Source organism: Aphis gossypii, chromosome X (genome assembly GCF_020184175.1).
Source record: "Aphis gossypii isolate Hap1 chromosome X, ASM2018417v2, whole genome shotgun sequence".
Lineage (NCBI taxonomy): Eukaryota > Metazoa > Arthropoda > Insecta > Hemiptera > Aphididae > Aphis > Aphis gossypii.
Genome location: NC_065533.1, coordinates 45,010,613 through 45,024,615, shown reverse-complemented (window position 1 = coordinate 45,024,615; position 14,003 = coordinate 45,010,613). Strand labels below are relative to the sequence as shown.

The window sequence follows — 14,003 nt, the reverse complement described above, 5'->3', positions numbered from 1 at the left end:
AATCTAAAAACGAACAGGCGTTGTTTTGTAATATTATAATAAATTTCATTATAATTGCCCCTTCAACACAATAACAGACGTTCGCCGTTTGATCGAATACGTTAATAAAAAATGTATTACTACGACTGGCCTCGGCTCTGGCGGATCGCAAGGGCCGGAGACTCACCCTCCTCCCCGCCACCCCCCGAAATCCTACACAGGCGTCATCCGCGACGGACTGCCGCGATAACATGACCGTTCACGCGTATCGTATACGCTGTATACCGCAGGGTATTTCACGGGTCCGCGTTTATTCTTACTTTTATCATTATTATTATTTTATTTCATTTTTTACATAATCTATCTTGCGAGTATCCACTGCACCACACCCGCCGTACACACGCACGGGGCGGTATCCCGTCGTCGCTTATCCATCTACGTCCGATGTGGCTTAAAAAAAATTGTCACCCCCCGCGTTTTACGTAGGTAGGTACATAAGCTTATATAACAATTTATGACCGTGTATCGTGTGTACAACGGGCGCGAGTGTGAATGATTCACACGTCAAAAAAGACCATCAATCAAAAATTCGGGAGGAAAGTAACCGAACGTTTTAGCTTGTAATCGAAAACAACACTCTGCCGTGCAGCAGCAGCGGCGACGGCGACGGCTGCAGCAGCATGCAGCAGTAGCGACGGCTACACAGCCGTCTTTTCCCCCCCAAAAACAAATCCAAACGTCGCCGTTGTTGTCGTCGTCGACACTCGGTGGTGTGCAATGTGCATGTATACGTCATGTTTCACCTCGCCCGCGACTCTTACTCAAATACGGCTGAAATAACAAGAAATTCCGATCGAATGACCTGTGCACACTATATGATGCATATACGTGTATACGCGACGCACAGTGGTAATGCGGTATACAAGCAAGTCTAATCGAAATCGTAAGATTTCCCGTCAACATCGAGAATTCCTGAGCTTCCGATACGACACGTGTCGTATATACCTATACGCGTATATAAATATAATACGCGTTTTATTCGGACTTCGACGTTTAATCGGTGCTCGAATTCTGGAGCGTGTGTGTATGTGTCTAGCAGTGCGTTTATATACTGTCAATTTATCACTGATGTTCGGGAGGGAAAAAACGTCTATTTTTTTTTTTTTTGACGTAGTTGCACGCGAAATCACATCGCAGCGGGTTTCGCAGCGCAGATAGGTAATTTGTGTTGGCACGTCTATCAAATGCAGCAGTTCGTTTGTTAGAAAAATCTCGTCAAAATAATTTTAATAAGACCTAAATGTATTGTATACCGTACAGTTTCACTAAAAACGTCACCGTTTTAGGCATGATTGCAAAATTCTTAAAAGTTTCAATACGCGATTATTTGTGTCAAATTTTATACCCATAAAACTTTTACAGCACTGTTTACGATCAAATAAAAAACACGTACCTTTAGTTGTAAAATCTTAAACATTCTTTGTTTCACTTAAAATCTAATGCGATTTAATAGCAAAACGCGACACTGCAGATAATACTGGTCGGTCGAGTAAGTTTGTAATTCTTTTGACATCGTATATACTGAACAATCGATAAGAAAATTTGATATATATATAGGTATATATATATTATGCATATACATATTTTTTTGCAGATGTTATTTTCACAAATTCTTTTTATTTTAAGTTTTAATAACGCAAATCTCAAATTATATGTCTGTTCTACAAAGGTGCCACATATTTACTAAATGTAAGTGCTTTATTATATTCCCGTGAATACTATCCGATAGATCCATGTATTTAACTCTAAGCTTTCGCGAACGTCAGACAATAATGACGTCTTTCACATCCAAATCATGATATAAATATAAATGTATTTAAATCGTCAACGGTACTATACTATGATTATCGCATTACGGGATACGTACAAAATACACGAGTGAGTCGAACAAGTTTACTCTTTAAATTATGATAATATCAGTTTAGCAGACAGATAAACGATTAATCAATAGTGATAAACTAATATATAATATAGTTTTAAAATCTACAGCTGAACGAGTGAATGCACTACCGAATGAAAAATAAAACTGTCTTTATGTGTTTGTAAAATATTAAGTGTGTTACGTTTGTAAAGTATATCAGATCTCGGAAATAAAGAGGCAGTCTTATAATAAGTATAGAGATACTCAGAAAGAGCAATGTTGCATTCATGTCTTATTGTTTTCGTCGATTTTTCGATAGGAATTAAAAGAGTAAATTTTTCATGGTACGGTAGCTATATAACCATTTAGTGTGCAATAGTATTTATTTAAAATTAAATTTAAATAATATATTATATTATTTATGCGAAAGCAATATCAATAGAATTTGATACTCTAAATGGGTGAATATTATATAATATACTAACATAATATTTATTATTTCTGAAAATTTGTCGAAACGAATTTTAATGAAATATGACGTTTGAAAGCGTATAAATTTGTATAGGCTATAGATAATAAAAAAAAAAATACCTACTAACAACTTTTTCCCAAAAATGATTAAAACGAACATTTTCGCCTATGCCTAAAATATTATGTTATTTTTTTATAAATTTTATTGTCGTATAAGAAATTTTATTTTATTAAAAGAATAATAATCAATTAACTAAGTTGTGTTGTTATTTCAATAATCGAATTTGGTAGTAGGAGTGGCGTAAATACCAGATGATCTAGGTGGGCTAGACTAACTACCCCACAACTGATGAGGACCCTAGCCCAATCAACAATACTCTATATTTTGTATTAGATTACAAATTACACAATAGAATGATAATTATGAAAAGAATATTATTTTGCTATTTGAAATAAATTACGGACCAATGATCAATTATTTTATTATTTTATTGGTGGATATATAATATTAATAGTACTTACTACTTACTATACATTAATAATAATGAAAATGAAATATAATCATCGGGGCTGATGTAGAAAAATTGAATTTTCTACTACCTCAGATTTGAAATTGCCAATAATATTTTATCATATTAATATTCTATAAATATCGTATACACGTTTTGTATATTATAGTAGTATAGTGTATAGGTCGAAGTCAAGCGAATTGTAAGTTGGAACCATAATATGATAGTAAGTATATAAATAGGTCTTTATCGTATTTGTTACATATTATAACTATATACTACCTATATAGTAATGGAGTCAGAGAATTATTTTAGAGTTTTTTTTGCACTTGATAATTATAATGCTGTTGATTATGCAAATCCCTTAGGTACGTCAAACATTAATGAAATTCAGAAATTCAATCTTACTACTAGTAAATTGTTTTGCCCAAAGATATGATGGTACAACAGTTATAAGTGGACAGTACATAAGTGTTCAAACTTAAATTCGATCTAATTTTCATAACGCTGTTTATACACATTGTTGTGATCATAATTTAATTTAGTGATCTTGAATGCAGCAAAAATCTTTAGTAAAGTTTAAGCTTTTTTTAATATACGAGTAGTTCAAGATGTATACAACTTTTTCAGTGTAAATACACCAATATGGGCTTAACTGGCTTTAGAGAAAGAAGTTAGATCAAAAATACAAAGAAAAAACACTAAAGAGAATCTGTCTAATATGATGAGAGGTACGCCATGATTATATTTGCACTAAAGAACGGTATCGTGATATAATTAAAGCTCTTATTTAGGTATACTCAACTTATATTTCATAAATCTGATGAAAAAAATATAAGCTGTGCCATTAAAAAAAAACTTGGATCAGCTGAGTTTGTATTAATTTTAAGTATTTCTGAAAAAATACTACTATCATTAAATCTAATACTCTCCAGTCAATGAATCCAAGCATAAAAATGCTATTGTTCAACTTGAACGTGTCATAAAATATTTAACTAATTTATGAGTTAATTATAATAATATAGTAGAAGATACTAAGAAACTTTGTATTAAATGGAAAATACCTTTCAAATTTAACTATAAACGTGAAATATTTATAGTTTGGCACAAAAAATTAGTTAATACTGACCACCACTTTTGATAGCTGAGGAAAATTTTAAAATTAACATTTTGTATATAACGTTAGATACTGCATTGCTTTAGGTTAAAGAAATTCTTATAAGTGTAGTACCTACAGTAAATGATGAGTTTTGTTTTTAAAACCAATAAATCTTATTACAATAGATGAAAAAATTATAATTAAAATGTCTTATGATTTACATATAAAATATATTGAGTTAAACTTAAATAATACAAATCAACTTAAGTTTTTAAAAATGTTCTTCGTATTAACACTACATCAGCTGTGTTGCATAATATTAAAGACCTAACAGTTTATTTAATCAATCATGACATGGCATCATCTTTTCTTGACGTTTTTACATTATGCTTAATTTTTCTGACGATTCCAGTAACAGTCGCTTCTGCCGAACGATCTTTTTCCAAACTTAAGCTCATAAAAAATTATCTTAGAAATACAATTTCACAATATAAACACATATTTTTCACAAATATTGCAATTGCAATTCTCAATATTGAAAGAGAAAAAATATCAATAATTAATATTGACAAAATTATATATGGCTACACATTTAAAGACAAGAAAAAAAATCCACAAATAGTTCAACGTATTTATTTAATTCATGTATTTTATACTTTCTGAATAATTATGCTAAGGAATAAAATAATATTATGTACGTAGTATTTATAAAAAATGTATGTATACTTTTATTTATTAAGTAAATAAAGTTATTTTAATACTAAAAATGTTTTACATTTTATTTTGTTTTATTCTATTTAATGTTCTATTAATTTTCTACATTTTTCAAACTTTTATGATGTAGATACCTGATACAATTCACAATATTTTATTTTGTGTATTGAATTTTGCCTGTTTATTCACATATTTGATATTTATGTACCTAAGTAACTAATTTGTGAATAATACATCTAACCATTCAAACTTATTTATTGAAGTAAATTCCATGTAGTAATAATGTTAAAGAACTATACTTATAAAATAAAATAATTATGTTATTTATCGTGGTTGTAGATCATATTTATATCACCACTTGGGATACATTATATTTTGTCACTACTAATTTACTTTTTTTTAGAGCCTATATGAGTCGTTATATACTGACGTTTATATACCTATTTCCGTTAATATTTTATGGAAGAGTTCAGAACGCAAGCTTAATAGTAAGACGAAATTGTGAGTAATTAATTTTATAAGTTTAATATCTAATATTATTGATACATATCGTCTAGTGTTCAATTCTACGAATATCGTGGAATTATTCACAAACCTAAAATAATTTCAAATACCTCAAAGCTGGAAACTAACTAGTTAGAAAATTAAAGTTTGGTTTAAAAGTTACTCTTAAACTAACTTTTTAACTTAACTAGTTGGTTTTAATTCATAACACTTTCTAACGCAGCGAGTTGAATCGAATGCATAAAGTGCATATAGTTATCTAATCGTAAATTATTTATTTTTTTAATCACTGCAAAAATCCCTATGTTCCATAAAACTGGTGACTGCTGATTGGATAATAATTAATTATTGAAGATAGTATTTTATAATAATAGGTAAATTTCCTATATATTTCTTTACCCAATGTTAAATATGCTATAGTAAGGATGGTAAAATTAAATTGTTTTTTTTTGGTGATGGTACCACGAAACCACGGATTCTAGCAAACTGCATAATTTACCATAGTTAGTCAAACTAATATTTTAAATTTTTAAACTATAAAATAACATCTAACATAAATTCCCACTTAAGTAATAATTTAACAGTAGTTTTCACCAAAGTAACTCTTAACTAATTTATAGACTTATTGGAACATTTTAAAAATCAATTAGTGCTCCAATTTTATTGTTTTTAATGTTAAAATAACCTAAATTTTACTAGTTACAAAAAAAATTAATTATCCATGAAATGACATAGAAAACTGAGGAATCGTGAATAATAAATAGGTAAAATATGGAGTGATGTACTGAAAACTAAATATTTAGATACTTGGCTTTTCGATTCTAAGTTTCCATTAAAAAATTTAATATCAAATATTTTATTTACTTCTGACTGTATGAATATATAAAACATAAAATTGTATTTTATATATTTTTATTAATTATTTAATTATTTTTTTATAAAATTAATTTGTTAATTTTTATTCCGAATATTTTTTTCTAAACACAAAAACTGTTTTTAAATTTGTGAAAATTGTTGAAATCGCTATTTTTTTAATAATTTTTACAATCATTAATATTTTTCATAATATAAATACAATACTCATTTTTATATTTCAAATGTTAATGAAGTAATCTCATAAATCACGATTTTCAATCAACCCAAAACTTATATTAAATAAAGGAATAAAATTCTTAAAACATTATTATATGTATACTGAAATATCGTTTCATCTATTTATTTGAATTTCTAAATCTGTAAGAAAGGAGGTATCAAATAATTTAATTGGTTAAAAAAAAGTTTAAAAACCTCTGGTCTATAAAGTGACATAACAATTTCGGTAATATACCAGAACATTAGAACAGTCATACAAATTCTGGAGGGAATTGATTGAAAATTATATTATTAAATCAAAAAAAAAAATTTAATAAATATTTTCCTATAGATAGGAAGGAGCCGATAACTAATAGCTCACTATTTAAATATATCGATAAATTTAGAACGAATACATTGATATTTGATTGACGTTTAATACAGGTACTTAAAATAACATTATTTTAATATTTTAAATTTTAAATTTGTCTCACACACATGGGACTGAAAAAGAATACCAATAATTATCGAGAGAATAATTAATAAATGTGAATATCTAATGGAAAGTGTTAAATTTAATTTATAATAATAATATTATGATTGAGGATTGCCTTAATTTAATAGGTATGTATTTTTACATGTTGCTATAAAAAATGTATTATATTTACGAAATATTGTGATTCTTATATTAAAAAAGAAAGATAGTAGTGTAATTTTGTTTATAAGCGATAATGTTTTACATGTTATTATAATACATAATATTGAATGTAATAAATGAATGGAACTGATAGATCTTTGTAATGCTGAGTAGCTAAACGCATTGTAACGGTTTGAAAAGAAGTGATTTTTGAACACAATAGTAGAGTGAATGATTTTTTTTTTTTAATTCCAACCGTAAATATAAGGTACGCAGACGAAAAGTACACTTGGTGAAAAAATACGAAGCCAATGTCGAGCATTTTTGAATAAAGAGTTGTGTATTAGAGTAATAATAAAATTGATTATAAAGCTCGTAACACGAGTTCAATGGGTTTCCCGCATTCTTAAAGGAAAGGAAAATATTCGAAAGAAAATAAGTGGACCGACAAAAATGTTGGGTATTTTCGACGTTTACAAGCGAACTACTTTCGACGGTCTATATAATAATAGTGGTACCTATACGGTCAAATTTAATGATGTATAACAATAATTTATTATATTATAATAAATCTCGCGACTTAAATCGGTCACACGTCGGCCGATCCCGTTGACGATCTCGCAGAATCGAGAAATTCGACTGCATAAACAATATATAGGTACAAATCGTTTTTGACCTCCCCCCCCAATCAGCGCTGGCGGGCGCGTAAAACCGACTAGCCCGCGCGCGCTAAAACACTAAAATACAGGATAATATGGCGTTAAAAACCCTTTAGCTTACCGTAAACGATCATCTTCTTGATCATAAAGTCCTCGTCGTTGTACGTGGACACGACGCACTTGTAGTTTCCGGTCAGCCCGGTGGTCGGCCTGATGATGTACAGCGCGCGGTATGTGGCCAGCGCGTCGTCGGTGGGCGCGGCGTAGCCCAACCGGATGTGATTTTTCAGCGGACCGATGGCCCGGGGCGGTTGGCCCTGTATCCACTGGTAAGCGGGGCTGGGGCTGTTGTTGAAATACCACGTGATCACCAGCCCCTGGGCCTCTTCCGGTTTCAGCTTGTACACGCAGTCCAACACCACGTACTCGGTGCCGTTCAGCACCGCGCCCGGCACCCTCTGGTCCGTTATCGTAACGCTGTCCACGACCGCTAAACAGACAGACACGCGCACGTTTAACACGATATTAATATTATTATGTCGTTTAGATGACAACAACACGTTACGTCGTGTTCGATTTTTATGGAGTTGTTTATGATTCGTTTCATTTTTTTCTGATATCGAGCACAATATCGAATAGTGTTTTCGCTCGTATTTTCGTTTATTATACCACGGTTATTGTAAATAAAAAAAAATATTAACCTTAAAATATATTATAATATACATCGGTAATTACCGTAGAGAATAATATATTATTATTATTTTACGAGAGTACGGACGGCATTGTATTTTTCAAGTGAAGGTAATCGGAAAAATCATTATGAGATAATATTATATAATATATGTATACTCTCTGTTCCTATATTATGTCTGTACATTGTTTTATTTATTTTTATATAACATGAGTACCTACTTATCAAAGTGGTTATACGTACGATTCGAGTTGTGGTATGTGTTTACCGCTGTTAATACAATAACAAGTCTACTAAATAATAATTTTAAAACACGATAATATTATGACAAATATTATCGTATATTTCATTGCAGTATAGTTAATAATAATTAATAAGAAAATAATAACGAAATAATTTAGTGAATTCGAACTTATTGAATAAATATATCATAAAATATCATTCCCACAATCTTTTATACTTAACCATCACAGTGTATTATATATACCTAGTATATCAGCGTATAGGAATATTATATATTCTAGGATACGTAATTATACGGTAACTGATATTAATATATCCGGACAAAAACATTTTTCAAATTATGTCACGTCTTGTCGTTCGTTTCATATAACATGTAAGATTAAGTTTTTTTATTTCCACAGGTATATTATACTCGGTGGCAAACGATCGTCAAGTGGATGTATATAGCTGATCGTCGAATCGTATTTAAGTATTCTTTTTCTTTTTTTTCCATTACATAATATTATACTTCATTTAGTTAAATATTTTTCAAAGTTTTGATAATAAGTATTATTTCGAAATTAAAAATTGAGTATTAGAGTTACTGTAAAAACGCGGCCTCTATAAAGTAAATGCGTCGAGAACGTCGTGTTTTGTGTATTGTAAATATTTCATTATTCATCGTTTTTGTCATTATTAATTGGTCGGCGATAATTGCGCCCGTATTTCGTAGGCAAGAAAAATCATTAAGTTGTCTTAACTTGGAAAACAATTATCGTGAAAGCTTTTTTTACCGACTTAAACAGTTAAACGTTTAAAATTTCTGCAGACTGCAGCCATCATTGTGTGTACCTATCGTATATTATATAGTCAATATATTATTTATAATGTGTAACAATATGTATATTGTACAACTATTGTATAACTATAACAAGAGCGCGGATTTCTATGCAATCGCATATTTTTTTCCTTTTCACATTTTTGGATTTTTTTTGCAGTAATCTTTACGAATCATAATAGTTCGAAGTTACTGACGAAATTTGTTTTGTATATTTCTGCATATTTAATGCATATTTAGGCATTATATGCGCCCTGGAAAATGGTATTACATTTCTGTCTATAACTGTTCATTATTTAATACATACACAGTTAAGTATATTTTGTAGAAAATAAATAATGATACATTTTAAATATGTCTAATATTTACACTAAAGGTACTTTACTGAAAGCAAAATAAAAGGTAATTCTAAAGTAGCTTGTACAGTAATTAAATAATACTGTTAGTATTTTTTTATAGGTAGGTACTTGAAAATTTTAGTAATTTTGTTGCAATTCAAAAAAAAAATTAATCATAAAAATTTAAAATATTTAACTTCTCATAATTTAAAGTTACGTTAACGTATATTATTTATTTCCTATGCACATTAAAATTTTCAAAATATTTAATTTAAATCAATTATTAATCACAAGTTTATTTATATCATTATACTATACATAATTATTATAGTGTAATTTTTAAGTTAAATGTTAATAACAATATTATACGATATAATATAGTATATATAACTCTATTTATTTTTTCATAAGTATATAATGATTTATTATTAATTTAAAATTTAATACAGACATCAATGAAGTGACCTAATTAATGACGAGATACACACAAATTAATAAGTTATCAAATCAAATAAATATTTACATAATCACCACTTAGCTACTTTTGATCACTAGGTAGATATTATTTTTTCTCATTTCCAAAACTTAGAGCCTATGGCATTCGCTCTAGTTACCCCTACCCCTTAATTGCGCCACTGCTCATAATTAATTATAGTTGCATTGATAATTTATAACAATATTAACCAAGTACAAGGTATGTGAAATGTATGCTAATGAATAATATGTACTACTACACTGGCAAAATATTAAATGTACCGCCTCATTACGCAATTTCTAAACTCTCATCCTATATATCTAACTCTAACTTATAATCGAATTTCACAAATTATTCATTCAGTTATACCATATACCAATACACATCCTTTAACTATATAGACATAATATTAACAACATAAAATACTCTAAATGGGTATTTAAAAGGATACTGAACTAAGGGCCTCTCTAAAAGTAATAAAATTAATGCGCAACTAATTTTCCTGACCATTAAAGCACTCACTTATCAGTTAAAAATATAAATTTGTGCCATTAATAAGTTCCTAAAAAATTTAAATTGCACCTGTATAATATGTGTTTATTACATCGTATCGATACGTATTGTAATAATGTGTGCAAATAATATTTTCCAGCGTTATTATTTAGAAAACCAAACCACGTATAAGGTACATTTATCTTAGAAGCGGGAAAAAAATGCTGGTGCTTGCATAACTTGATGGCTTAAGGACTCAAAATATCAAGAGGTGGGGTGAGAAGGATTGTCTAATAATAAATCGACTCGCTTCATAGACAGTGGAAAAATAGGCCTAGCAGGGGCTGCATTGAAATACCTTTAAATTTTCAAATCTACACGTGTATCCTGATATAGAATCGAACCGATGTATTCAAAGTAGAATCCTATATAATATGTACAAAATAAACAATGTGAAAAACAAAACGAGTTTATGTGTGAAAACATAATGCATTATTCTTTTTGCAAATACCTATAGTACGCGTGTAAAAGAGAGAAATAAAAATTAATATTTCTTTAATCTAGAACTCAATGACACAACCACCACTACTACCACCAACTCTCATCTGTCGTTCATGCTCTGAGTTTGCACCTCCCGTGGATTTAAATTCCATTTCCATTTCCATATATTATATTTAAATATATAGTTTTTATGTATTTTTCTTTTTTTTTTATATATAAATATCAACATAATCGCTTTTTTTCAGTGGTGAACTTTGGTCGTATCTATACCTCATCGTTTCCGTCATCGGATATGCGGGAATACCGATAATGGATTGTTTCGTTTCGTTGGAAAATAATAAATAAGTAATTCCACCCCATCTGCCCGACTTGTGGGGATAAAAGGAGAAGTTTTTCGATGTAAAAATTTTGCGGGTGTAGGAGTCAGATATCGCAGACATTTAAGCACCAAAAAACACCTCTTGCTCTAGAAAGATACTTAATTAGCCGCACACTACTGACTAAAATTAACGGCGGTAGTAGTAATGAAGGCAATACTTACTTACTTTGAAGTTTGATCGACCACTTTCGACCGAATGTTTATCGGTTGTTATCCAATACTGTTTGTTTGCACACGCATCCTACGCAGCGCGCACTCGTCTTAATTAAAATCGAACACCCTGTGATGTCCAATTATGATGAATCCCAAATGTTAAAACTAATACTACTTGGAAAGCTTTGGACCAAAATAGAAGACTTTAAATTATTCTATATTATATATACTTATACAAATACACCTACATATGCTAATCCCACCTATAAAGTATTTATAACCTGCATAATACGTTTATGATATATCATAATTACTATAATAAATTTATTTATAGAATTCTTCACCGATCAAACAGTATTTATTTAAAACTATATTAAATATGAAGAGCATTTGAAAAAACGTATTTAAGTACATTTTAAAATTACCTGCCCATGTATCAAATAGTTTAATATTTAAATTAAAAAAAAATATATTTTTTATAAATAATTTATAAATAAACAATTTAGGTACATTGCAACTTGCAAGTAACGTATTATATTATAGTTTGATTAAAGTGCCCTATGTAAAATAAGATAAAAAATAATTTATAATAAAAAGACTTTAGCTAACTAATTATAAGTATGTTATACCTATAACCATCGCAAAACAATCTTATCAACTTTATCAATCGCCGTTTCATAATGAATAGAACACACGTGTTTATCACCGGTTCTACACTTTTAGACATACACAATAGTATCGACTTATTTAACTTATTTCCAATATTTAAAGTTTATCTTTTTTCGTCTTGTAGCAAGTATTACTCATACTTATCGCCCAACCATACAATGCATGTCACTCAGTGAATAAATTCACCTAGACATCCCATTTCCGTTATTTTCTTTCTTCATTCTTGCTTTTATTCAACGTCTGCGGAGTATTTTTTTATTTCATTTTCGAAAAGGATTATCTTACCGAGATGACAGGTAAACATTTAAACCAAACATTTTACTGGAAATGAAATTAAAATTTTCTTTCAATGTATAGTTAAAAAGCATATCGATTTAATTATTATATTTTATTTTCAGTTGTAAATATTATTTAATCAAAAGTACATTTTAGTTTTTACTTAAGCCAGTACAGTGAGTGTTAAAACTATAGGTATAGTAACGGTGGTCAGTGAGTATACCTAAGGGTAATCTTTAAAAATTTAGACATGCACTAAAAATTAACTATTAATTAATAATTTTGAGATTTGATCTTAAACTCTTTCGTATTTTTAAAAACTGTGAACGATACCGTAAAAAAATTTCTTCAAGTTAAAGTAAGCTGATTACTTACTTTAGAAACTAGGTAACTATAAATGTATTTTAAGTTACTTAATAAAAAAGACTTTCGATGATTGACGTTATCAAAATTTAACACTTATTGTCACAAAAAGTATATACTTTTCCACGAATCCCTACCAAATAACCTGTCAAAAAAATTGATTAGCCCCTACTAAATATTGTTATTTCATTTTTTTTTTTTTTTTTTAATTAGGAATAATTGATATACGAGTACATTCATTAAATCTTTCTTAATTAATTAATAAAAATGATATCATGTAAAAACAAAATGATTTAAGATTTTTTTTTAAATATACTTTTATTATATATTTATATATAGTACTTATAAGTATTTCAACAATGCAATATCTTATATCCGTAGACAATAATATTACAAAATGCGTATTTAAATGTATATTATTATTCTCGTTGAATCCGCATTTGATCATTATTCTACACCAGTAAACAAATTGCCTGTCTAAAAAGTTCATTTCAAGTTGATGTCAAGATCTTAAGGAAATTATATCGTACTACAATTTAAAGACTATTATTATGTATGTTTTCGAAGGAATCTTATGTCAAATGTATTTCATTTTCAAATGTGGATTGTATAACGATGATGTTCTGCAACATTATTATTAATATTTTATAATTACTTATACTTTGGGCGTTATGTGCAAATATACAATATTCTATCATTTTTTAAATTCGTTAATAAAATAAAATATTGAGCTTTTAATTAAAAATGTGATTGTTTAACCACTATATTTTATAAAAATGAAAGCTAGAAAAATGTTCAACAAAAGATGCGAAATACATACTATACTATATATTTTTACCTACGCATTTATATGACTCAACAAATGTCACACAAGTTCGCAGAAATATTTTTCTTAACCTAAATTAGCTTTGAATAATGTGTTAGCTTCCTGATTTAGATTTACGACTTAAAACAACGAAATGGCTAAATAATAAATATCTCTACGGTCCCTTTGAAATTATCCCTAGAGATCATTCTCAGTCGCGTCACCCCTATCTGAAAA

General features: G+C 28.9%; 1 protein-coding gene across 1 annotated transcript in view; it reads right to left on the bottom strand.

Annotated features, from left to right (window-relative positions):
- Nucleotides 1-14,003, bottom strand: part of LOC114129278 (uncharacterized) — a 49,253-nt gene that overhangs the window by 34,097 nt on the left and 1,153 nt on the right. The window contains exon 2 of the mRNA XM_027993964.2: nt 7,686-8,054. Within this exon, the coding sequence (XP_027849765.2) occupies nt 7,686-8,054 (369 nt within the window). The remainder of the gene's footprint in view (nt 1-7,685; nt 8,055-14,003) is intronic.